The 27578-nt window shown below is 33.0% G+C and overlaps 1 protein-coding gene across 3 annotated transcripts in view; it reads right to left on the bottom strand.

The window, feature by feature from the left end:
• Positions 1-27578, bottom strand: part of LOC128987626 (thrombospondin type-1 domain-containing protein 7A-like) — a 268164-nt gene that overhangs the window by 80638 nt on the left and 159948 nt on the right. Inside the window, exon 4 of one of the 3 annotated variants that reach the window (XM_054408575.1) lies at positions 10091-10261. In XM_054408575.1, coding sequence (XP_054264550.1) covers positions 10091-10261 — 171 coding nt within the window. Of the gene's footprint in view, positions 1-8218; positions 8320-8906; positions 8965-10090; positions 10262-27578 lie in introns of those variants that run through there. The other 2 variants (XM_054408577.1, XM_054408576.1) reach the window with 2 other exon arrangements.

The following is a 27578-nucleotide window of genomic DNA, read 5'->3' as shown; positions in this document are numbered from 1 at the left end:
ATTAATTTTGGGCCACCATACTGACATTTTAGCCCTTTCTTTACATCTTTTAATACCTTGGTGGCCTTGATGAATATTATCTAACATTTCTTTTCTCAAGGATGGAGGAATCACTATTTGATTATTTCTCATAAGTATATCTTCATTGATCGACAATTCTGCTTGATGATCCCAGTATTCTTTTAATCTTTCATTTAATAGGTTCTTATTTTTAGGCCATCCTTGAATTGTAATATCTAACAATTCCTGTAATTCTTCTCTTTGATTTTTTATTATTACATCTAATTTATTAGATGAAACTGGGATTGATTGAACTACTGTTCTTACACATGCTTCTGCTTCTTCTGCAAGTTTCTCAATATCTTCCTCTTCAGTTTTGTTGATTGGCGCTCTTGATAACGTGTCGGCAGTTGTTAATTGTTTTCCTGGTACCCACAATATGTCGTACGAATATCTCATTAATCTCATTTTAAATCTCTGAACTCTTAGCGGCAGTTCATCCAAACCCTTACTACTTAAAAGAGGAATCAGAGGTTTATGATCAGTTTGAATTTGAAACTTCAATCATGTTATAAAATTTTTGAAACGTTCACATGCCCATACTATTGCATAAGCCTCCTTTTCAATTTGTGCATATTTCTGTTGAGTCGGTGTTAAGCTCTTTGATGCGTAGGCCACAGGTTTTAAATGTCCTTGATGTTCTTGCAAAAGTGTTGCACCCAAACCATAAGCTGATGAATCGGCCGAAATTATAGTTCTCCTTTTCAAATTGAATGGTATTAAGGCAGGAGTTGTTTGTAAACTCTTTAAGGCTGTTTTAAATGATTGTTCTTGACTAGGACCCCAAACAAAAGCCCTATCTTTTTTTAGTAGTTCCCTCAGTGGTTGAACGATATCAGCAAGGTTTTCTATGAATTTTCCGACATGATTCAACATCCCTAGAAATCTCCTAACACTTCCCACATCACTGGGTGTGGGGAAATCGATTATTGCTTGTAAGTGTTTGGGATCTGCTTGAATCATACCAGAAGAAATAATGTGACCTAAGAATGAAATCTTTGTTTTTCCTATTTCACACTTGTCATTTAAGGTAACTCCTTCTTTTTCCAATTCTTGTAACACTCGGTCTAGTCTGCTGTCATGCTCGGGTTTACTTTCTCCGGTAATTAAAATATCATCCATATAACACAAAATTCCTGGGATGTCTCCAATAATACTTTTCATCCTGTTACAAAATATTTCCGGGGCTGTTGAAATTCCGAAGGGAAGTCTTTTAAAACAAAATCTACCAAATGGTGTTATAAATGTTGTCAATTTTGAGGAACCATCATCTAGCGGTATTTGCCAAAACCCCGAATTAGCATCTAATTTTGAATACCATTTGGAATTCCCTAGACATCCAAGTAAGTCCTCAACAGTATTAAAAACGTTATTTTCTCTCTGTAAATGGTTGTTTAAAGCTGAAGGATCAATGCATATTCTTACACTGCCATTAGGTTTAGGTCTTACCACCATTGGATGACACCACTCCGTAGGTCCGCAAACTTCTTCAATGATTCCCGCTTCAACCATTCTTTTAAGTTCATTTTTCACTTTTTCTCTTAATGGAATAGGTATGTTTCTAGGAGTTTTTAACTCCATCGGTACCGCATTTTGTTTCAGTTTAAGTTGAGCTCCTTTCTTCATCTTACCAATCCCATTAAATAAACTTGGATATTTATTCTTGATCTTCTGTAGGTCTGTGTTGATATTCTGGTTGCTACAATATTCACTTGACTGAATGTCATTTTTAACTCTTCTGATGACCCTTAAGAACCCTAGGGCTGAGATGCATGGTTTCCCAATCAATGCTTCCTCTTGACCATTGATCACATATATTGTTTGACGAGTTGTTTTATTCTTATACTGAATTACACCTTCAAATTTACCTAAAACTGTTAAATACTTCCCCCCAGGTGTTTTTAAAACAATGTTTGATTTCGTCAATAATTTGTTTCTAGCCATTCTTGGAGGCACAATCGTCACGTCGGCTCCACTGTCAATCTTGAAATGTTCCAATTTCCCATCAAGTTTTACATCAATTTCAAATTCATTCTGTTTATTGTAGTTCCTTGTTGTCGCTCTTATTTTCTTAACTTCAGCTCTGTTAATGTAATACCCGTCCTCGCTTCTATTATCCTGTTCCAATCTGTTCTCGGTATTTTCCTGAATTTGATTCAGTGTTGGGTTTCTGTATTTATTGTTCTGATTTCTGTATTTATTATTCTGTCTCTTTTTACAACATCGGCTGAAGTGTCCTTGCAATCCACAGTAGTAGCATTCAATATTCTGAGCAGGACATTCCTCCTTAGGATGCCTCTGTCCTCCACAGTAAAAACAATTAGAAGTATATTGTCTTATGTTTTGTTTCAAGTTCGGATGTTTTTTCACTTGGTCTATTTCTGCAAAATCTTGTTCTCTTGATCTGTTAACAGTAATTTGTTGATTCTTTATAATTTCACTTTGTTTCAATCTATTTATTGTTTCATGCAAGGTTAGGTCAGCCATCAGTTGAAGTTCCTTAGATAACTTTGAATCTGTTATTCCAACAATGAGTTTATCCCTAATAAGGCTGTCTTTCATGTCTTTGTAATCACATGAAGAAGCTAATTGATGTACATCTGTTATAAAATCGGATATCGGTTCATTTTGCTTTTGTACTCGTTGATTGAATTTCGCTCTCTCATAGGTCAAATTCACCCTTGGTGTAAAATACTTATTAAGTTTTTCCACCACTTTATCATAAGTCTTTTCATCTTCTTCTGTTACTCCTGCTGCTATTAATACATTTTCTGCATTATCACCCATGGATATTATAAGGAAATTTACTTGCTTTTCTCCATCTATTTGATCTAAATTGGTAGCATTTCTGTACCTATTGAACTTTTTTAACCATGGGCCCCAATCTTCTGGTTTAAAGGAGTATTTATCAATGAAGCCCAATGTTGCTGAATGTTGTGTCATTTTAGATGTTTGTCTTCTTACTGTTATATCTGAGTTTTCTGAGTCTGACATTGTAATGCAGCATATATATTAGACACCCTGTTACTCAATTTATTGGGTCTTTACCGCTGCCACCATGTTGTGCCCTTAAATATATTAAATTAAAACCCAATTTGTTAGAGCCACTTCTTTCATTGTATTTAATAACAAAATCCAAAACTTAAAGTAAACATGAAACAATAATATATCAAACCAGATGACAAGCAAATAAACAAACTATTAATGTAGACCTCAGGACAAGGATAAAATAAAATTTGAAGAGTAAAATAGAAAATATATCTTTTCATCGGAAGTAAAAACTTGCTTTATTAAGGTGAATGTAATTAAATGAAATGTTTTTTAAATCAATTAAAATTAGAAGATGCGGTACCTGCAATTTCAAGCTCAAAAGCACATATTCAAAGTGACTATTACGAAGATCCTTCTATATAACATAAGTAACGAATTCATTAAAAAATATATTTGAATGTTACCAATATTGTAGTAAATTGAATGTTTTTGATTTTCAGTTTTCAACTCATGCTGAAAAGGAATGTGCCTATTTTGGATTTAGTTTGCACCTAAATAAAGGTTAGAGGTATCTTTCGGATATTAGAGAAAACATTACAATTAGTCTGATACAATATACCATGCCTATTTTAGTTTCAAAAAATATACAGTATTTTTAAATCTTGATTAGTAACAATATACACGGATGTTGGTTTGATTTATTATAAACAAATCCTTCATGTTTTAATATTGGTTGAACCATGTAAAATGCCCTCTGGATCGCTCTTACATTATTTTTACAGTTAGGCTGTAACACCTGGTTATTGTTTAATTATAATAAATTTAATTACAATAATTATATACTTTACAAAGTTACTTTTTGCTTAATTATACCTTAAACTTAAATACTTGTTCGGAACTCGGAATTTTAGTTAAATTAAATTCCCCAACTTGTAACGAAATAATTAGAGCAATTCCTAGTTAGAATTTTGGTCAGCATCCTATTTAAACTGCGAGTAGTTAACTATTAACCCTCCCATTTTAAGTAAGAGGATATTTTAGTATTTAAACATAAAACAGAGAATATAACATTTTTGGGATAAAACAAGGTCTATTTGAGCGTGTCGGAATGGATGACACGCTATCAGAAAGGACACGCCCTAACCCTTGAGGCACATTTCGGAATTTTAAAATCCCCTGTTCGTATTTGTCCATAAAAGTGGCAGGAGACTACTTTACTATCTTAATTTCAGAGGGAAGTAAAAAATGTAGTAACGAAAAGGCTGGTTTTCACACGTAGATGGTTTTATTAATTTATTTACAATCCATGTAATCCTTCCAAAATTAGTTTTATGTGTTACTTAAGTGATTTCCGAGATGTAAGCTTAAAACTTGTGGGCAAAAATATTAATGTTAGGCTATACGTGCAATAAATAAAAATAACTACTACCAACAAAGTGATAAATTGGTTCCTTAACCATTTATTCATACTAAGTGTTGCAGAAAAATCATTCATAAGGAATATTTTATGGTTTTTACAAATTCCTAAATTTTAGATAACTTATTGATTATCATTTCAGTAGCAAGTTTGTTTCCACAGGTAAAATAAACAATCTCCACACTCTATTCGTTTTACATTGGGTATACGTTTATGAGATCTTAAAATTCATTATACACGTACGAAAGAGATAAATTTTGACCAATCATACTGGTCAGGCCCAAACTAAAAGACGTTCTCTGACGCCTCTTGTCGAAATCGACCATCGTTGTCACATCTTTGATAACCACATTAAACTGTTGTTCGATGGTTTTATTGCTGACATGCTCCATCACTTTGGTAAAACCACACAAAAAAAAGGTGGTGTGTTGGTAAAAAAGACTTGTTCTAACTACAATTCTTTATAAACATTATATTTATAAACATTAAAGTTTTCGTGATATGCATAACAGTTTAAAACTCATTCAGTGACCTCAGGATCACACTCTAGCACAGTATAAATAAACAATCTGTTTATACTTTCAGTATAAATGCAAAAACATACTACAAAACTAGGAAGCGGCGTTTAAAAGTTGAAGACAACTTTGGAAGTCTGGAATGTTTAATGAAAGAACTTTTGACGGGTGGATATAATGGGTTAGCTGCAAAGATGAGCGCTCAAGGTACACCTTAAGGTGTTATTACTTTTCATACCAACTTTTAAATACCTTATACTACTTTCTCTAAATATCTTTAGTCGCTGACTTTTACGCAAAACTTACTCAGATTGGATTTTTTATTTAAAAATACCTTTGGTAATGTATTTAAGGGATTTTTTTACCACTGCATGGAAATAATCACATTGTAACTCAACACATTGTATTCAACCTGTAAACAGTACGCAAAATAGCTCGTTTTTAGTTTCAATAACTGGAGTGGAGTGATTGAATACATTATCTTTGAGTTGACTCTTTTAAGTCAACGGAATTTGTGACTGTTATTCGTTAAAAAAATGCCTTTAATATTTTGCAATTGCTTGAATTCGAGCAACAGGTGCAATATTTATATTATGATTATATTATGATTGTATTATGATTATATTTATATTTATATTTATTTATATGATTATATTTATATTATATTTATTTATAATTATATTTTTCGAGTCAAGGCAAATATTTATACTTATACTGTTTTTGTTTGCTATGGATATTGCTCATTGTATCTTCATTTCTTAAAAATGTCGAAACATTTTCAGGATATTTGTGAGTTCGCATTACGTTTTAGAACTTTGTATAACGACCTCAAAACTTATGAAAAACTGAAATACCAACTACATACCCCCGCGTGGCTAAATTCAAACCCAATTCTTTTCCCCGAAGTTTGTGCCTAATTGTTAGAATTCCAATGATACCGCGTAGGACCGTGTAGGAGTAGTTGCGGAGTAGTTGTTGGAGAAGTTGTCGGAGTAGTCTAGATTATGTCACAATCTGCCAGGCATACCACTACCGGGAGGTGCGTGTGCTCCTGCTATCTCCCTGTCCCGCCACTTTCGAACCCAAATCTGTCTCACCACCTCCGAACCCAAATCTGTCCCGTCACCTCCGAACCCAAATCTTTCCCTCCACCTCCGAACCCAAATCTTTCCCGCCACCTCCGAACCAAAATCTGTCCCGCCACCTCCGAACCCAAATCTTTCCCTCCACCTCCGAACCCAAATCTTTCCCGCCACCTCCGAACCCAAATCTTTCCCGCCACCTCCGAACCAAAATCTGTCCCGTCACCTCCGAACCCAAATCTTTCCCTCCACCTCCGAACCCAAATCTTTCCCGCCACCTCCGAACCCAAATCTGTCTCACCACCTCCGAACCCAAATCTTTCCCTCCACCTCCGAACCCAAATCTTTCCCGCCACCTCCGAACCAAAATCTGTCCCGCCACCTCCGAATTTTTGAGTGACACATATCCTGCATCTGCCTTGGTTGATAAATATCGTTGCATCCCAAAATATGTGGGAATAGCACACCTATGTTTTTTCCTTCCACCATGGCTGCATCCACGGCTGCGAAGCCCCGCCAACTAATTACTTCCCCTCCCTAGTATAAATAAATCAACCCTAGTATGTCATTTCATTTTTATCAAAATGCTGAATTTGTGTCACAAACGCTGTATGTTTACAGCAGTTACGTTAAGCAAATGGTATTGTAGCAAAAGCTTTCGTCTAGAATGTTAGCGTCAGCTGCTAGACTTAAAAAAATTAAAACTTAATTACTAAAAAACTGAATCCTAAACTAAAAATATGGCTTCGACATTCCCTAGTTCTGAAAATTATCTTTCTTTCAACACACAAATCGTGAAAATCCGTTAAGTGGTTGATTCAGAATCTTGAAATAAAAATACCCTGTCACGTTATATATATACAAGCTGTTGGCCCGTCTTACGTGCGAGAATCAAGTGGTCAGTTAAAATTGTGTTTAATTCAGAACAGCTAGTTATGTATTTTAAATCCGATAATTATTTTAACCCCCTGAAACAGTTTTCGGGAGCAGAGCATTCTATTTGTAATACAGTACAGCAATGGTCCTACTTATTTCTGTGGTCTACTAATATCTACTAATCTTTCCTATTATCAATGACAAAATCATAGACTAAATAAAATAGCCTCATAGTTCTATAGAATATTTTACCATACAAATATTTTTTAATTAAAAAATTTTTACCAACTGGATATTTTACTATAAATTCTTAAACAAAATATTCAATATTGATTTTGAATTGAGTTTTGAAGATAAAAGAAATATTACAGTAATTTGTTATGAATATTTCAAAAAATTCTTTCAAAATCCCTGACGTGGGTACCTTTAAAACGGTCCCAGGGCTAAGTTATCACGAAATCGATGCTGTATAAACCTACTCCATACACGAAAATACAGTGATCAAACTTTTCTGGTATATGATACCATAGTTAAGTAATTGTAATCAAACCAAAATAATAAATGAATGTGCATTGAGCATTTAGTAATAAGCTTGAATATGTTGTTACAGATGTGTGTTTACAAACTTTATAAGTCTTTTAGTAATGAGAATTCTTGTTATAAAATTCTACATGTATATCTGGTGTCTGAGATTATCACTGCAAACAAATATATAGGCTGCGCAAGAGCTGGGCGCGGGACGAGCTCTATTACAAATGTTGAAATTGATATACAAATAAAACTTAACTAATAAAGATATTATGTACATCTAAGCTATGATTAAAGTAGAGTGTTTATTACAAACATTTTAGTTTTGTGTAGGGGACATACTTTTTAACTTACAGTACTTTAGACGGCGTAAAAATGTAAAAGTATCATATTACAATCTCAATGATGTGTTTTCATAACCCCCTCAAATGATTCTATCGATATGTTCATGTATTATTAAAACAGTTAAATCTTAAGGACTTGCTTCGTAAATTGAAAAACCGGTAGCTAACTTTTGTGAAGTTCCAGCCAGAGATTATCTAACTTGTAATTTAGATTATGCTACTTCTATGTATTCGCAATTGATTACAAATTATAGACATTTGCAGGGACAATAATATTTTCATAATGAAAACACCTGAAAATTTAATGACAGTAGCTAGGCTAGTGTAGGCAGTAGACATTTTGGTACATAGTCTCTTATACTCATACCTTAATTCATGAAATTTTCAAAGATGATGTTCCCTTACCTTTGTGATGTCTACAGGCCACAAAGCACGGTTTAGTCCTGGAAGGCTCATCTCTAGGCTTGCAGTGGTACAGTGACACAGCTCTGTTGTTGTGAATGTCTTGACACTTAATCTCTTATCAACCTCACTACTGTATACACTATATAGGTAGCACACATTGATGTTCCCTTACCTTTGTGATGTCTACAGGCCACAAAGCACGGTTTAGTCCTGGAAGGCTCATCTCTAGGCTTGCAGTGGTACAGTGACATAGCTCTGTTGTTGTGAATGTCTTGACACTTAATCTCTTATCAACCTCACTACTGTATACACTATATAGGTAGCACACATTGATGTTCCCTTACCTTTGTGATGTCTACAGGCCACAAAGCACGGTTTAGTCCTGGAAGGCTCATCTCTAGGCTTGCAGTGGTACAGTGACATAGCTCTGTTGTTGTGAATGTCTTGACACTTAATCTCTTATCAACCTCACTACTGTATACACTATATAGGTAGCACACATTGATGTTCCCTTACCTTTGTGATGTCTTCAGGCCACAAAGCACGGTTTAGTCCTGGAAGGCTCGTCTCTAGGCTTGCAGTGGTACAGTGACACAGCTCTGTTGTTGTGAATGTCTTGACACTTCATCTCTTATCAACCTCACTACTGTATACACTATATAGGTAGCACACATTGATGTTCCCTTACCTTTGTGATGTCTACAGGCCACAAAGCACGGTTTAGTCCTGGAAGGCTCGTCTCTAGGCTTGCAGTGGTACAGTGACACAGCTCTGTTGTTGTGAATGTCTTGACACTTCATCTCTTATCAACCTCACTACTGTATACACTATATAGGTAGCACACATTGATGTTCCCTTACCTTTGTGATGTCTACAGGCCACAAAGCACGGTTTAGTCCTGGAAGGCTCGTCACTAGGCTTGCAGTGGTACAGTGACACAGCTCTGTTGTGAATGTCTTGACACTTAATCTCTTATCAACCTCACTACTGTATACACTCTATAGGTAGCACACATTGATGTTCCCTTACCTTTGTGATGTCTACAGGCCACAAAGCATGGTTTAGCCCTGGAAGGATCGTCTCTAGGCTTGCAGTGGTACAGTGACACAGCTCTGTTGTGAATGTCTTGACACTTCATCTCTTATCAACCTCACTACTGTATACACTATATAGGTAGCACACATTGATGTTCCCTTACCTTTGTGATGTCTACAGGCCACAAAGCACGGTTTAGTCCTGGAAGGCTCGTCTCTAGGCTTGCAGTGGTACAGTGACACAGCTCTGTTGTTGTGAATGTCTTGACACCAAACTCACTACTGTATACACTATATAGGTAGCACACATTGATGTTCCCTTACCTTGTGATGTCTACAGGCCACAAAGCACGGTTTAGTCCTGGAAGGCTCATCTCTAGGCTTGCAGTGGTACAGTGACACAGCTCTGTTGTTGTGAATGTCTTGACACTTAATCTTTGATCAAACTCACTAGTGTATACACTATATAGGTAGCACACATTGATGTTCCCTTACCTTGTGATGTCTACAGGCCACAAAGCACGGTTTAGTCCTGGAAGGCTCATCTCTAGGCTTGCAGTGGTTCAGTGACACAGCTCTGTTGTTGTGAATGTCTTGACACTTAATCTTTTATCAACCTCACTACTGTATACACTATATAGGTAGCACACATTGATGTTCCCTTACCTTTGTGATGTCTACAGGCCACAAAGCACGGTTTAGTCCTGGAAGGCTCATCTCTAGGCTTGCAGTGGTACAGTGATACAGCTCTGTTGTTGTGAATGTCTTGACACTTCATCTCTTATCAACCTCACTACTGTATACACTATATAGGTAGCACACATTGATGTTCCCTTACCTTTGTGATGTCTACAGGCCACAAAGCACGGTTTAGTCCTGGAAGGCTCATCTCTAGGCTTGCAGTGGTACAGTGACACAGCTCTGTTGTTGTGAATGTCTTGACACCAGACTTTTCTCTCTCTCTGGCCTTCTCCACATCCCCGTTCTACGTAGCAAGAACCCCAAATATCTACAACAAGTTACATTTTCTTAGTCCCTTATCATAAGAAACGTGTGATTACTCAGAAATATCGAATGGTGAAGTCATTAGTGTTTTTGACGGTTTGAAAATAGACACAGATCATTGGAGTATCAATACCCCCGCCACAGCAAACCTGCAGACTAAGCAAATTTCCATTTGCTTGATTGGATTTACACAAAAATGTCTCCTTAAAAATATCACATTTATTCATTATTTAAATAACATTAATTTAACGAGTACTTAGGTTTGCTGCAACAGGGAGGGTAAAAATGTTTTTTTTTTTGTAAAATGTTAATAGTTTAGAGTGAAATGAATGCATTTTCCAAATTTGATCAAAATATGTTCATAAACAAGCAAACTACAACAGTTTACTTATTCTCCATAAGAATAACATAGGAATTTTAAATTTACAGTTTTTTGGAATTTTCTCCGTAACCATTAGGCGCATAATAACGCTTCAATATACTAAATTATTTGTTTTTTTAAGCTCTACAAAATGGTTTGGAAAGAAAATGTTAAATTTTAAGTTTTTTGGGTTAAAAATGGGAAAAACCAATTTTTACCCCATAAAACCCCCAATAAACACCTGTTCCCATAGTCCGATCATGCTGGTTCGCGAACTCGTTCGAATAAACGTGGGTTTACATGTTTGTACTAAATTTAATCAAAATCGGATGAGTTTTGCTCGAGTTATCGCGCTAACGGACACATATATAAATATATATATATATATATATATAAATATATATATATAAATATATATATAAATATATAAATATATATAAATATATATATATATAAAACATATATATATATATGAATTTGAACGGATGGTGTTTTTGGCCTCTAGGGACCTCAAAACGAAAAAGTAAATCGGTCCCGGGTCCAGGTCTTACCATGAGTACTACGGTAATAGCTTATTCCCTATTTGGAAAATTCGCTAAAAGGTACACATAGGTTTTATACACCATCGATGTATAAAAAAAAACTAACAAAGTTAGTTTTATACATCGATAGGTGGTCCTGGCAACAGAAACAGCCGATCTTAGTCAGGAAAGAAGGTTCACAGATAATTCGTTCTACACCCACACTGCATTCATACGTTAAAGTAGCTGTGATAGTGTTTGGTGGAATTTAAACTGCAGTACATGTACGACTTCGCATTTTTGTAACACAGGAACAATTTTCTTTATTTATATTTTAAATTATTAATGAAACTACAGTGTCATTAGGTTCTAAGCCTACTTGGTCAGAGCATTAGTATATAGCAAATTGCCTTTGGTGCTTAGGGTTTGGATCCGAGTCCCTAAGAGAGTCCTATACTCTAACTACCAGACCAGCTCCTTAGAGAACACCACCATTATCGAACGTGACTTAGTTAAGGTAGAACCTAGGGACAGGAGCTATATTTTTCCTCTTCAGCTTTGTTAAACTTGAATGCATTTTTGCAGTTGTTTCGTTTTATATGTGTAGGCCTAACTTATTTTAATGATACATTTCGTAAAGTATGTACTTGTATTGTAAATAATGATGAAGTAGTGTAACCATATCCTCATACTAGTTGGTGCATTTCGTTGAAAGCTTATAAATGAAAATTGTATGACATGAGAGGGTGGATTTTTATTGTAAAAAAAAAAAATAATAGTTGGGTTTGTTGCACAAATGTTTCTTCTATCACATAAGTTCATACATCAATAAGATCAATTGAAATTACAATTAAAATGAGTTCAACTTTGTACATCTGATCCCTAATACATTCTATACATTCAATAATACATTCAAGAGTACTTATTCATCTCATTCTTCAATATTCACTAAATTTTAATTTATAAATTTAACTTCCATAGGTTACAGTTAGTCATTCATCTTTTTATTTTTGATAATTATTATTATAAACTACTTGTAGTGTTATTGCTGATGAATAAATAAACACATTTTTATAGTCTACCTTTTAGCAAATATCCCATATAGGGAATAAGCCATTACGGACCGGGACCCGGAACCAATTTACCTTTTTCGTTTTGAGGTACCTTTAAAAGCACCATCCGTTTAAATTCAAATATATAATATAGGTAATTGAAAATGATATCATATATTACGGTACTACCGTGTAAACCTACATATTTTATTCCAATGAGTTCGGGGACCGTCATGATAAGAACGGTGTTTATGGGGAGTCTTATGGTGAAAAACTTGGATTTTCCCATTTTTTTAAACCCTAAATATAAAGTTTTGCAATGAAAAATAATTTATTATATTGAAGAGTTATTACAAGCCTATTTTTTTTATTTATTTATTCTTCATACTGCATGCACCATTTTACATAATATTTTGAGAATTAATATACAGAAATATTTGGTAAGCAAAACAAAGATTTTTACAATAAAGCTAAGCACAAAATACAGACAGACTTGAACACTACAAGAACATGCTTAATGTCGTTGCTTAATGGTTAATCAGAAAGTTAAAAAACCGTAGATTTGAAATTTCCGTGTCATTATTATGGGGAATAAATAAATCATTGTAGTTCATTTGTTTAAGACACACTGATTATGAACATGCTTACTTTTCCTACCTACAAGAAACTAAACATAATTTTAGGATAGTTTTAATATTTATTTTACATGGAAATTAGAATCGTACTCAATTAAACATTATTTTGGCTACACTAATGATTTTTACAAATCCCTAGAAAAAGTTAGAATCAACAGTAAAAGATAAAATAAAAATAAACAACCAGATATTATAACTAAATCCTGCTCTACTGGTAACAGGTGTTTGTAGCGTCGAAGTGAGGGCTTTAGAGACCAATGGAACATAAAGCTAGCAGGGTTTTATTGTTATACTTCCTACGACTTTTGTACTATTTACCTGCTGTTGAAATGGCAAACATCAATAAATATTACTTTTTTACGCAAATTAAAGATTTTCGCATAGGACTGGTAACAAAACGAAAAAATTTTATGACCAGTTAAGGATCAAATATACCTGATTACTTCTATGTCCTTATGGATTTGCTGAAAGTATGGTTATGGTTTTTGTCTGGTGAGTTTAGAATGTTCTTTTATGTTTATGAATATTTCTCATTTATGTTTGGGTAAATTGTCCCTAACAATATGGTAGTGCCATTAAACGCCAGGTAAAATTCATGTGTTTAGGGGCACTACCATATTGCTTGGGGTGTAGACCAAAATCATTTTTGTTTCATTAACCTTTAAAGTAGTTCAACCAGGTAATACACTCTGTTTATGAAGTATTAAACATTGTTTGTTATTACAACCAGAGGGGGAGCTGCACATGGTAAAATTCATCTTAGAGACAACACAGTATATTTTAGTTAACATTGACGTACTCAAACTTCACTAACGTAGTTTTTACTTAATCAAAGTAAATCTTTACATTTGCATAACAAATAATGTAAAACTGTTTTGTTTTGTGACCTGTTGAATGTCAACATTTTTTATAATACAAAGAACGTTGGAAAACATTTAGAAATAAGGTTTCTGACCATGTCTCCTATATTCAATCAATCCGATTCTTTAAGGTTGAGGCAAATCTGACAATTATTGTATCTGACACATTTGGCGCAATTATCATGTTTGCCTCTTTGGTCTTGAACTTTGTTTTGGTAACGCAGTTTCTATCCCCGATTTGGTGATATTTTGATACCATGCACTCATTAATTTACATGGTCATCGTTGACCGAAGCACCAAATATTTTAGCTTTTTAGCTACTCATACAACTTCCTATGGTATTTCACATATATATTCTCGCGGTTTTAATAGAATATCTTTCCGCTTTCTAAGACACGTTTTTGCAATCTCATTCACTGAGAAATGAAGATATAATTCACAGATTCAGTTTTAAAACCCAAAAACCCGTATTATTCCCTAAAGCGGTTTCGTACATTACAAAAATTACCTTATTTAATTTGAATAAGGAAGTCAACATTTTAAAAACAAAATTCAATTGCTGACCTTCTTGTAAACAAAATAAGATTTCATATGATTGTGTAAACCAAAATGGTCATTTCACCCCTATCGAGCCACCCCCCCCCCCCCCACCGGTTTAGGGGTGAGATTTCTCAGTGTATTGGACACCCGGGATTGCACACAATACAGACCTTATCCGCATCTCGCACCAATGTGATATTGCCGTTCGATTACTTTTCATTCTACAATATCTTTAAACTTTACCTTTAGGAAATTTAGAGTATGTTTATTACATTCCTGCGGTGTCGTACAGGATCTGAACAGGTAAAGGTTAAAAAGTATATTTCGTTCTTTTGTGATTATTTAGTCTCAGTTTATTTTTTAAATCAAAGAGTTTAAATAATAAAAATTTCTGTATGCAAAATATGACACGTTTTTAAATACAATAACAAATCAGAACACATTTTGTAAAAACCTTTTCTACCAGGTGAGCTATAAGTATAACACACTACTGTGTTTGACTAAAAAAGTCGAGATAGGTAAAATACGTTGAGGTATACAATGTTGGCGCAGACTCTTAAATTTACTACAACTGCTGTATGAAAAACATGTCCAAAGGTAAACAATTAATATTTTGAAAGGTTTTTAGCAACAATTTTTCCTCAGCTGTAAGATAAATTATTTTCAATAATTATTAGTTTAACGTTATTACGGCTCTTTTGCTTACTAAGACTATACTTTTTGTATAAAATGGTTTTGGATTATTTCAGTGTTACATTTGGAGTGGCTTAAAATTATATAACATAGTGCAAAACGTTGAAAAAAATGTAAAAGAACTTTCCAAATTAAGAAAATATTAAGCCTAACATCGTGTTACAATTTATTGGCTATTTTTTAACAAATTTTTCATATCTAGTACAAAAAGTATGTTAGTATACTTTAAATGATTCTAAAAATAACACTTAAACCATAACTACCAGGATAAAGTAAATAAAATACTACTTCACCACTGCGCGGGGCATAACTTTAAGATGCCTATGTGTTTCTCAAGACTACCAAGTACCTCTAAATAGTCCTTGAATTTCAATTAATTAACCTAACATATATAAAATTTTCTTGTAAGCATCATACAATATCCCTATGCTGTTATAAGATCATCGTTGCAAAGCTGAAAAATATAGTGACGACGAAAGCTTTGTCGTTGCTTCGTAAATAGAGTGGAATATAATCTCACCTCGAAGGTTTCAATATAAGTTACCTCCAAAGATGAAACCCGGAGGTATCGGAGATATATGAAAATCGTGGCTTGACTGTCAAGTGCCATGTTTGCAGCCTCCTTCTCACTTTCCAACTTTTACAGAGGTCAAGTTTTTTACTTAAAGACTAAAACACTATCGTATAAGCTGCCACTCTCATTTTTGTATCAAACTAAATACTGTTGAAGGTCCAGGTAAACCGAATGGAACTTAAATCAAGAACTTAAATGGTTGAAGGAAATTAAATTTTATTTTAACGAAGTGGTTTCTGTAAGTATATTTTTCATGGCTATTGCTAAGACTGCTGAAGAGAAGAAAGATCATGCACTCGGCCAACATACTAGTCTCTTTGTGTCTTATAAATCTCATGTGAAAGTAAATGGTTTCGATATATAAATTTGGACCGACGTCTATAACAACAGAAAAAAAACGAGCATGTCTACATTTTCTCTATTAACATTAATCTTGTTGATTTAAAACCAACGAGCCACTGAGACAACGAGCTCACTATGAGTGGCTTATTTAACTCGTAAATTTGAATAAAATACTGGTCAAAACTAGTCAATTGATTTTATACCTACTCGGGCCTCTAACAGTCGGTATTTAACTGTATCAAAAACACCTCAAGCAAGACCTGTAAATCTATAGTGACGGAAATTTGAGGTTTTATTGAAAGAAAAAAAAACGAAGCTAAAACATAAAGGTTTTTTGTTGTCTCGAGCTACAGGCTACAACCCCAAAATCGTCAAGGTATGGCGTAAATATTCATTATTGTTTGGCTAGGTTTGAAGCCGTGCCTCCAAGGTCTAAGCTTTGGCCAGCTGTTCTCTCGGAAAGGAAATTGTTGGCTGCAATACAGAGGCTGCAGTTTTCCTTATGTCCTGAAGATTTCATAATCAGAGTATGGCATCTATGTATAGAAGTTTATAGATGAATTTATTAAAACAAAGTTATATACTTGATAAACACGTTGGAAGTTTTCCTGCACACATTCATCGCAATACGTTTTGTAAGTTAAATAAACTTGATACTAGATGACAATCATTTAAATGGAAAATGGCAAATGACCTTGTAAGGAAGTTATGTCGAGGAGAGGCATTTCTTCGTTGTTACAATGAGGAAAGTATGGAGCTTGCAAACCTTTAACCTAGTATGATTTATTTTCCAAATATATTTTATCACACAAGATAAAAGTATGTAATTTTTTACTGTTACTAAAATATACTTGGAAGATTTTACACGGATACTAATCTAAAAGTAGTTTTCCCAATCACAGTTGAGTCTATGATTTTGTGTGTGTTCAAAATGGGGTATCTAAGAAATTGTTTGTAGTAAATCTTAAGATCAGAAAATTTAATGAAGTACATAAAAACAAAATATAAAGTTTTAAAATCTGAATAACAGTTTTTGGTTCTTAAAATTGGTATCTTAAACTTAATGTTTAAAAAATTACAAAGATTATTTAACAAACATTCACTGATTACCTTTAAACGAATTTAGGGAAATAATAATAAATGACTAATGTATTATGTACTCAAACGATTTGTTTAACGAATGGATTACTGTAATACAGCATGATAAATATTGTACGGTTTTTAAGTGGACCTACGATAAATTCTTCCTGAAATATAACTTAGTTTGTACAGAATTTAAAATATGTCCAGCAATTAAGTGTTTGTTTCATTTTGAAAAAAAAATATCAATGCAATCAAAGGTATAACATAACAACAGAACGAAAAATTATACATTATTTTGTAATTCTATCAAATATTAACTAAAATGTTTGATAAGCATTTTTATCAATGAATCCACCAGGAAACTCATAAAAGTATAAAGACTTACATAGCTTTATTAAATAATTTATGATACGAATGACATGTGTTTAGAGATCAAAATATATTCCTGCTAATTAGTGAAGTTATTAGAACAAGGCCCAAAGCATTTCTCTAACGTAATTTTAAGCGCTTCTCAAAACTTATTAAATACGTGCCTAACCAACAAACGATCTTGTATATTGGACCACTGTAAGAAATAGTAGGCTACCTGTGTTCTATATCGTCAATTTTTAAATAAAATTCAGTACTCGTATTGGATAACAAGTATAAGTAATAAAAATATCACTAACAAAAGTAACTATAAAAAAAACTGCATACACCAATGAGGGAGTTTTGTGTGAATTTGTATCTAATATAAAGGTTTTCTGAAATACTGTACTTGTTTATAAAGATGTTATAACATAGATGGCTAAATAATTAATTGTTAATGTGAACATTATTGTGTTTCATTTCGTATTTTACAATGAAATATTTAGTTTGAAGTCTCAGAACAAAATAAACAACAAAATATAATAAAGTAAGTTTTGGCTTTAACTAAATTTAATACTGTGATCAGTACACTATCAGACATTGTTGAAGAAGAACAAAAGTAATCCACATACATTGTTTCATTTGGGCCATTCGTCGAATGTTTGCCCTTTAAAATAAAACACATTTGAAGAATAGAAAAAAGCCGACCAGGAATACCCAACACGATAACTAATACAAATTCATTCTAACATCAGATCTGGTCATAAGATTAAAAATCAATTGTATTTGAATTAATTAAGGATTGCAAGTAAGCATTGCCACATTGCAGCGGGTTTTCCGCAACTTGAATGTCAACTTGGCACGTCATGTTGGACAACTTTCCTGGTTGACAATGTATATAGTCTGATCCTCTGCAACTATCTGCACTCGCTCAGCAGCAGTTATCGTAGTTACAGTTACAGTAGTTACAGCAGAGATGGCCAACAAGTGTATGTTAGTGCTGCTAGCAACCCTGGTGATAGCTACTGTAGTTATCAAGGAGGCGGAGGCTGATGTTTTCGTCGGAAGTTGTGTCTGGGGGGCCGTGGACTACAAGAGTGACTGCGAGGCTTACTGCAAGTAAGTTCAATCTTTGTTATTATTAAATAAATAGACACGGGGTGAGTTAGGTGAGGATGTTCAGAATTGCAAATTAATAGGTGACTCAAGTTACACTGGTCGTACTTGTAACTGAATTTTAATTTAGGCTCCAGGTTTTTCTTTTTTGTAAATTTCCTTTAAATAATATTCAATAAAAAAATCAAATGACTTTCATTTAAAAAAACTATAAGTATCAGTATAGAGAGCTAGAATAATCCTGGTGTATCTGTAAGTTAAATGGGTTCCAAAACATTTTTTCCACTTGTGGATTTGTAGGTTTTTTACAATAAGTAGTTTTTTCGTGTTCGAATCTTGGTTGCATTTTTTTTAAGTTTTTGTAAGAGCTCCTGTGGTCAATTTATTTTACTATTTCATGTTTAAAAGTAATTGTCGTTTAAAACGTACGTGCAGTAAGTAAATCGTAACTATTATTAAATCACGTTGTTCTTAAATAAAGGAATTTGTAGTTTAATTAACTTCTAGAATCTAGTGATTGAGTTTAGAAATCGAAACTGTAGTATATGTGAGAATAATAAATATTGGTTTCACGTTATCAATGTTTAACTCTCAGTTCTGAAAAAAACAAATATCCTTAATACATATTGTCAGAATTAATGTAACTTATGAGTAATGCATTTATTCGTACATTTTTATGATCATAACATTAAATTAAATATATTCAATGAAAAAACTTTATGTTAGGAGTGCACAAAGAAATTAATCTACGAACAAGCGAATAATAGTTTGATTTTATTGCACATGTGGCGAAATTGAATTACAAGGATTTGAATGCAATGGACGTGGTTTTGATAAATCTGAAACTTGTTATTAGTTATGTATTCCACGAACAAACACAATTAAATATTATTTCACGTGGATTCAATGTGACTTATATTCTGGGAAGGTCGTCCTATAATTCAAATTTAAAATTCAAATTATTGACGTCAGTGTTTTTAAATCGATAAATTTAAAACGAATCTATTGTTTTACTTTACAAATGAATTACAATATATTTTTGATTAGAATGAATGAATCTTCTAACTGTATAATGCCATAGTTACCATTTTATATTCCCTTATCTATATATTAATAGGCAAGCATGTTTCTTTAAAACCTTTTTTCTCAGCTCGTGTGCATCGTAGGGAAAATCTACGCATACCGTTGGAAAGCTATTTTCCTGTAGGTGTGCAGAATCCCTTTATAAATTTAAATAGGCTCAAAGATAAGCACAAAAAATAAGTTTAAAAGTTGTAAAAAATTAACATGGATCTTATGCGTTGCTATGCTGGTTACGAAATAACAACGAAATATAAACAGAAAATCAAAACAAATGGAGGAAACTCCAATCACATGTTTTATTTACAGTGTGGGGTGAAAATAGTTAAGTGAGTACATTACATATTTTTGGTCGAGTTTCGACCACTGGACGACCTCTCGTCTATATATTAATAGGCAAGCACGTTTCTTTAAAACCTTTTTCCTCAGCTCGTGTGCATCGTAGGGAAAATCTACGCACACTGTTAGAAAGCTATTTTCCTGTAGGTGTGCAGAATCCCTTTATAAATTAAAATAGGCTCAAAGATAAGCACAAAAAATAATTTGAAATTAACAAAAAATTAACATGGGCTTTATGGGTTGCTATGCTGGTGACAAAATAACAACGAAATATAAACATAAAATCAAAACAAATGATAGAAATTCCAATCATCACATGTTTTATTTACAGCTTAGGTTGAAAATAGAGAAGCCTGTACATTACATTTTTTTGGTCGAGTTTCGACCACTGGACGACCTCTAGTCTATTTTAAAGCAAAGGATACAATTCATTATATTAAAAAATTTTTTTTAGATACTCAATTTACGTATGTTAAATCAGTATTTTGTGTAATGCCACAATTAAAAAGCATTTTCTGCTCTATCCGAGATGAGAGCATGTTTGTTAGTAATTTATGGTTAATGTTGTGTATTGTTTTTTACCATTTTGATGGAAAATGTCCGCAATAAACCTTTGAACAACATAGTAATTTATATTAGTATATTGCTGTACCTTTTTTGCTTACTAAAACTATAGTTTTAGCATAAAACCGTTTTGAAATATCTCAGTTTTACATTCAAAATGTCTATATTTAATAGAAGTTAGTATTAAACGTTGATACAAATTAAAAAGAACTAATGAACATAAAAACAAAATAACATTATGTGTTCAAATTTATTTGCTATAAAAAATACCTAGATTTTATGTATATTACAAAAAGAATTTTAGAAATATTTTATATTCTTATAGTATGCAAATTTAAAGTATAGTATGATAGAATGAAATATTACTTCGCCGCAGATCTTGTTCTAACCACCATGACATATTCTCTCTGAGACAGTAAAAAGGTTTAATTTTTTTCTTTACTATTTTTTTATAAATTTTAAACTTTGATATTAATATGTTTTTTTATGAATCCAGAACAATTCTTTCGAGGGTGGTTTTCAGGACACTATGATTTGCAGTCAACACTGGCATTAAGATTAAATAAAACATAACATTAATGAACTCCAAATAGTTAACATAGATTTATTTGAGTCAGTTATCCAAAACAGAGGAATTCACACAAATCTAGAAGAGCTATCTTTATTCCTTTCTCGATAAATAGACCAACAGTTGGTGATGGAAACTGAAATCAAAACATAAGTAATTGTTACAGTTATTTTTTGAAACCTAGGGCATAAATATCGCTCCCACTCCCATCCATGCAACTAGAATACCGGTAACGGTTTAATTTCTACTGTTAGCTTTCTAAGTCTGAACTAAAACCGTGTGTTGTTTCAGGAAACGGGGCTACAAGGGAGGTCACTGCGGCAGCATTTTCAACGCGAACTGTTGGTGTGAACAATAAACACTTTGACTACTGAAACTGCGCAGAACAGAACAAGAGTTGAACGATTTACATCTTTAAGGATTTATTCATCACCTCACTGTAAACAAAATTCTAAAAAATTATGTTTGCTATCAACTAAAATATTGTTTACATCATTTTTAAACTCTGTAATTGTTTTAATTTTTGAAATATATAGAAATTCGTCATTATAAGGGTTGTTATTTGTTACACTGTCCTTTCAATGCTTTCAATACTTTTCAAATAATTAAAATTGGCGTTGTTTGAAAGATGATTAAAACATACGATAATTACGTTTGGATTTAAGGCTAGGTTGATTTTTATGTGAAATCAATAACACGATATTGCACAGGATGTTTTCTAGTGCAACGCCATTACAAACTTAACTAATTTGGGTTAAATGCTTTAGCTGGATTCTTATGAAAGAGACCTTAACAACCTTAACCTTCTTTAAAGTTCCTGATTAAAAGTCGCTGTGGTTGTATATTAATTTCACCGGTTATTTTATTTATGCTGGTAACACATTCAAACTTAATATCTTTTATTGTTTGATAATTGTTTATTGTAAAGCATATTTAGAGTTGTAAAATAATTTTTATCGATTATTGTAATTTCAGCTCACATCTTAAAAAACCTGCTCTGATGGCTCATTTAAAACTATTGTTTCTATAATGTAACCATAATTGCATTACATTGTTTTACATAATTGCAACAGAGAAGTGGTACTATTAATACTATATTACATCTAAATCTACTTATAAATAAATATTTTAAACACATTTTAGTCGGATAGCTTACAAAATAAAAGATTCTAATCAACTAACATATCTAAAATAAACACATTTATTAAACTTTCCAAAAAGGTCTTAATACATTTAGACGTTTGAGAAATAACTGAATGAGAAATTACAAAACAGAAACTTTATTGTAAGCTGATAATCACCATTTTTTATAAGATGAAATTCCATTGCTAAATTTCTGCAATATATTTTAGTTCGTTTAAACGTAATGAGTTATTTCCAATGCACCAAACGGTCCTACAATGAGAAGGGCTCAAAGGAAAATCAGCCTTAATTTAATTTAAATATGGAGTCTGCGTAAGATGTAAAAGAATTTAACATACAACTGAGGAAAAATTGTTGCTAAAACCTTTAGTGTCATCTCAGACTCTTAAATTTACTACAAGTGCTGCATGCAAATAATTTACGGCCCGAAGGCAAATATTCAATATTTGGTTTACTATTATCATTTATTAAATGTTTATAATGTTTTCAAGCTTTGTTAGTGTTTGAAAACATACTAACTTAGTTTAAGGCGTAGCAAATGCAATGGGAAATATATCATAGTATATTATTGGAAGAATATAAGAAAGAGCATATTTATTTATTTAGTCTTCGTCACTGTGAGTTATATTTTAAAACCTCCATAAAATGCTCCAAAGAATACCTTAAATTCAATCATACATTATTGATAAAGTAATGATTATCGATTGCATCGATAGAAAATCTGGTGGATGTTATTATATTGGCTTATAAGATAAACACGACATTTTATACTACATATGTGATTTTGTTTATTTTCCCAGAGGCAAGGATTATAAAATTGAACCTTTCAAGTTACATTACTTAGTAGCCTTTGTTTTTTCAGAGTTTGTTTTTGTTGTTCAAAGGTTTATTGCGGACATTTTCCATCACGATTGTAAAAAAACAATACACAACGTTTCGGGATCTGGAATGTGATCCCGTCCTCAGGTGAAAAAACTTAACTAACACATTACAACTAATGAGACAGTTTGTTTGTTTGGGATATTTTGTTTGTTTGGAATAGTTTGTTTGTTTGGGATAGTTTGTTTGTTTCCTCCGATTTATTTCGTCACTGCATCTACATGGAGATTGTAGATATGTTCTATTTACATTATATCATTGAGTATAATATATATACTCTCAATATATATACTCTATGTACTCAGCGGCATAAGTTTATGTCACGTTATATTCGACGATATATTCTGGAGGAAACAGCATACTCTACAAGAACAAAGGCTAAATAAGGTAACTTAAATTATTTAATTGGCATTTTGTACGGATTTTGTGAACCATCAAAAACAGCTAAGCATTGCGGAACTAATAGGTGAGTATTAAATTATGTAATGAACACTCTAAAACCAAATGCGTCAAGAATATAGCTGCTAAGATGGTGTAAGCGTAAAGATTTGCTGTTAATATATAAAATAGTACCTTATAACAACTAAACTCTACTTTCTCTTTAATAGGTAAATATGTTGCGTATAGAAAACGAAGGAAAAACTTTCGTTAAAAGTTTTTCATCAATCCATCGAACAGAAGAAAAAAGAAACGGAAGAAGAAATAAATTTACATTAAATTGAGTGCGTATGGCTCCAATATAATGTAATGATTACGAAAAGTTATATTAAAACTTTTAAACAGATTAATTTATGAGCATTGGTATTCTTAATTTAGATCTTATTTAGTTTGTGAAGAAATCAATATTATTAGGAAATATATTTTATTCAAAATATTTATAGATTGTCTAAAATTAATTTTTAATCAGGTTCAAAAAGCTTTGGCTTAAAAACGTTGGCAATTGAGAAGTAGGCTACAAGCCCGGCACTTGACAGTCAAGCCACGATTTTCATATATCTCCGATACCTCCGGGTTTCATCTTTGGAGGTAACTTATATTGAAACCTTCGAGGTGAGATTATACTCCACTCTCTTTACAAAGCAACAACAAAGCTTTTATCGTTACTTTTTATATTCCGCCTTTGAAATAAGGAATTTGTCGCAACAGGGACAATTTTATAAAACATTGTACGCTATTCGAAATATCAATACGTTAATATAAACTGACACTAAAGAACAAAATTATTTTCTCTTATACAAATAGTGAAACATTTTGGTGTAGGGCACGTTTAAATTACAACGCTGCAAATATCTAGTGTCATGAATCAATTTAACAACTGATTACTAGAACATTAATTGTTATACAGAATTAATTTAATACAACGTTTAACAAAGTTGAAATTTCAACGTGTTTTTACGTTTTACCAACCTCTTTAAGCATGACACTAAACGACTTTTAGCTCGGAAAATTAATACATTTTGTCACAAAATAACAATGGAATATTCACAATTTGTTACAATAAGTTAAACGCGTTTTGTATTATAGGTTGTAGTTACATAGAATATTATACGTAACGCTAGTTGATTTAATTCAACATCGATAAGGTGGTGTTTGAGGGAATGTTTTCTATCACCATTTTACTGCAAAACCAAAATATACAATTCTGGAACTATTTTCCCTCCGAGTGTCACGCGTCATAAAAACGACGCACAACACACTTTGTGTAGGGTCACGCGTCGCTTTTAAGACGCACAAACATCGTTTACGGCGAAGGCTCTATGACTGACTGAATCGGATTGAACTGGATCGAGTTAGGTATCGTTCTTTCCGTAATATTCTAAGCTTTCTCCAGAGGTCTGTCTCTAAGCGCTATTCATTTTAGTTCCGAAAATATTGTAGCAGACAGCTGACGTGCGTGTATTTGTAAACAGCTAGGTTCCCCCGGACCGATGACTGATGTGTTTTATTACGTTTATCATTGTTTTAGTGTTAAAAATCAAAAGTAGTGATATACGTGGTGCATTATAAGAAGATTTAAGTGGTTTTGAAGTGCTGGTTGATGATCCTGAAGAAGTAGGTAGTGATATTGATGTAAATTATCAGCTAGATTCCTAGCTATGGTTAGGCTATGCATTCTTAGCTAAACGCTATGTACTGAAATCCGTTTTTCGCTCATAACTTATTTATTTGATAACTTACCTCGCTATATGATTATATATTTGTAATCCTCATTAAATTTAGAACAAAGTGGCTATTTTCAAATATTTATAGGCCTATAATTTATACAATTTCATCGAGCGCGAACTTATTTTTTTTTTGAAAATTTTCGAAATTATATTTTTTTTTACCTAAAAATTTTTTTTTTGAAAAAATGTTCCTTATGTTTTATATATAATATTGAAGCCCATGATTTTCCAAACAAAATGGTATATAGAACATTAGAATTAACATTGTTTTAAGCTTCTCAGATCCGTTTTAATAAAACCTTGCAAAGGGGCCAAAAATAGGTGGACATTAAGACCTAAACTATGGACACTCGGAGGGTTTTAATGAAATCTCTAAACATACATAAAACTATATATAATAGTTTCAAGTGGATTTCTCTTACAGTTAGATTTACCGTTGTATTATAATTTAGAAAAATAAGTCCTGGAACATCATACTTTTTCGTTTAAGGGTCATTTGAAGCAAAAATACAGTTAGCCTAGTTCACATTTTTAGAGTATATTATGTGCCTGAAGTGTATATAGAGATAACATTTATTTTACTTTGATAGTTTAATTGTTTACATTAAAATTAAAACCCGAAAATTCTTAAAAAAAACTCTTCTAGTTAATTATTTTTAAATTTTTTTAAAAAGTTTATTCTGTTACACCTCAAAATATTGAAAAACACATCGTATTAATGGGTTTAAAAAATGGTCAACGTAAAGCTTGACACAAGCGAATCCAAAGGATAAAGTAGAATGAAAAGTAATCGAACGGCAATATCACATTGGTGCGAGATGCGGATAAGGTCTGTATTGTGTGCAATCCCAGGTGTCCAATACACTGAGAAACCTCACCCCTACAGCCGGGGGGGGGGGGGGTGGTGGCTCGATAGGGGTGAAATGAACAATTTACTACAATTTACAATTAAGTCCGATTTACTCGGAGTTAATCTAACTCACATTTATAACTTCCAGTCAAATTATTGGTTTCGAAAATAATGTAAGGTGTAACATAATTTAAATTTTCAATGGTATTACGAATTAAGGTATTTTAAGCCAAGTATGAATGGATATGAGTGTAGGATTAGTGGAGTGATCTTGTGAGTATGTTACATTAGAGAAGAAATAACTGACTAAAGGTAATGGTAATTAACACGTATTAATGTTAGTCCAATCGTAGTATAACACTTAGGTACACTAGTGATAACAGTTTAAGACTCAAATCTCTAGACGTGATACTTAAAGCGGAAGTCGTTTAAGGGCAAAACATAGTAAGTACGTGCTCACTATCTAACGATCTCAAATTTTACAGCTTCAAAAAATAGTGCCATAAAAACACAGAGTTCAGAAAATAACTGTATTTTTAATCGGCATCTTTACTCTTTAATTGGCAGATATTTCACTTCAAAAGGGTGTTCACAGTTACATCGGGAATAATTTAATTCCAAAACGTATTCTTTTTCACTTGCTAAGTATGATTTCTGCTTGAAAATTAATACGGTTTCTTGTGTAGTCAATTAACTCAATACAATCCCAACATGGATTTCCAGCAAAGCAAAATGGATATCCACCAAAGCAAAATGGATATCCACCAAAGCAACATGGATATCCACCAAAGCAACATGGATATCCACCAAAGCAACATGGATATCCACCAAAGCAAAATGGATATCCACCAAAGCAACATGGATATCCACCAAAGCGACATGGATATCCACCAAAGCAAAATGGATATCCACCAAAGCAACATGGATATCCACCAAAGCAAAATGGATATCCACCAAAGCAACATGGATATCCACCAAAGCAAAATGGATATCCACCAAAGCAACATGGATTCCACCAAGTGCTATACGTCAACTGTGAATCGTCCTTACACGAAGACGACTCCAAATATACTAATGTGGTTCAAGATTATTCCATTCACATTAACGACCTAGCGAGGAAAACAAAACACTAGAAATCACAACAAACATGTGAAACATAGATAATACTTTGTTATAATTTAGACGTTTTGTACAAGTATTTTGATTGCCTCTGAAACAAACTAATTTATTTTTACTATATCACTAGTTATCTCGTGGTGCTAATGTGGGGGGTTTCCCTAACTCTTTCCCTGCAGTAGTGCGTCGACCGATCATTGTTTTCCTGGACGGCGTGGTATATAGAGACCGACGCTTTCAACCAGTGTTACTGCAGTAGTTATCGTAGTTACAGTAGTTACAGCAGAGATGGCCAACAAGTGTATGTTAGTGCTGCTAGCAACCCTGGTGGTTGCTGCTGTCATTATCAAGGAGGCCGAGGCTGATGTTTTGATTGGAAGTTGTGTCTGGGGAGCCGTGGACTACAAGAGTAACTGCGCTGCCTACTGCAAGTATGTTCTTGTATATTTTAATGCTGATTTATTAGTTCGTTTTAACACCATTAGAATTTT

The sequence above is a fragment of the Macrosteles quadrilineatus genome, unplaced genomic scaffold, assembly GCF_028750875.1.
Source record: "Macrosteles quadrilineatus isolate MER2022 unplaced genomic scaffold, UCM_ALF_1.0 Scaffold_2__2_contigs__length_208266976, whole genome shotgun sequence".
NCBI classification, from domain to species: Eukaryota; Metazoa; Arthropoda; class Insecta; order Hemiptera; family Cicadellidae; genus Macrosteles; species Macrosteles quadrilineatus.
This window is presented reverse-complemented; position numbering and strand designations above follow the sequence as displayed.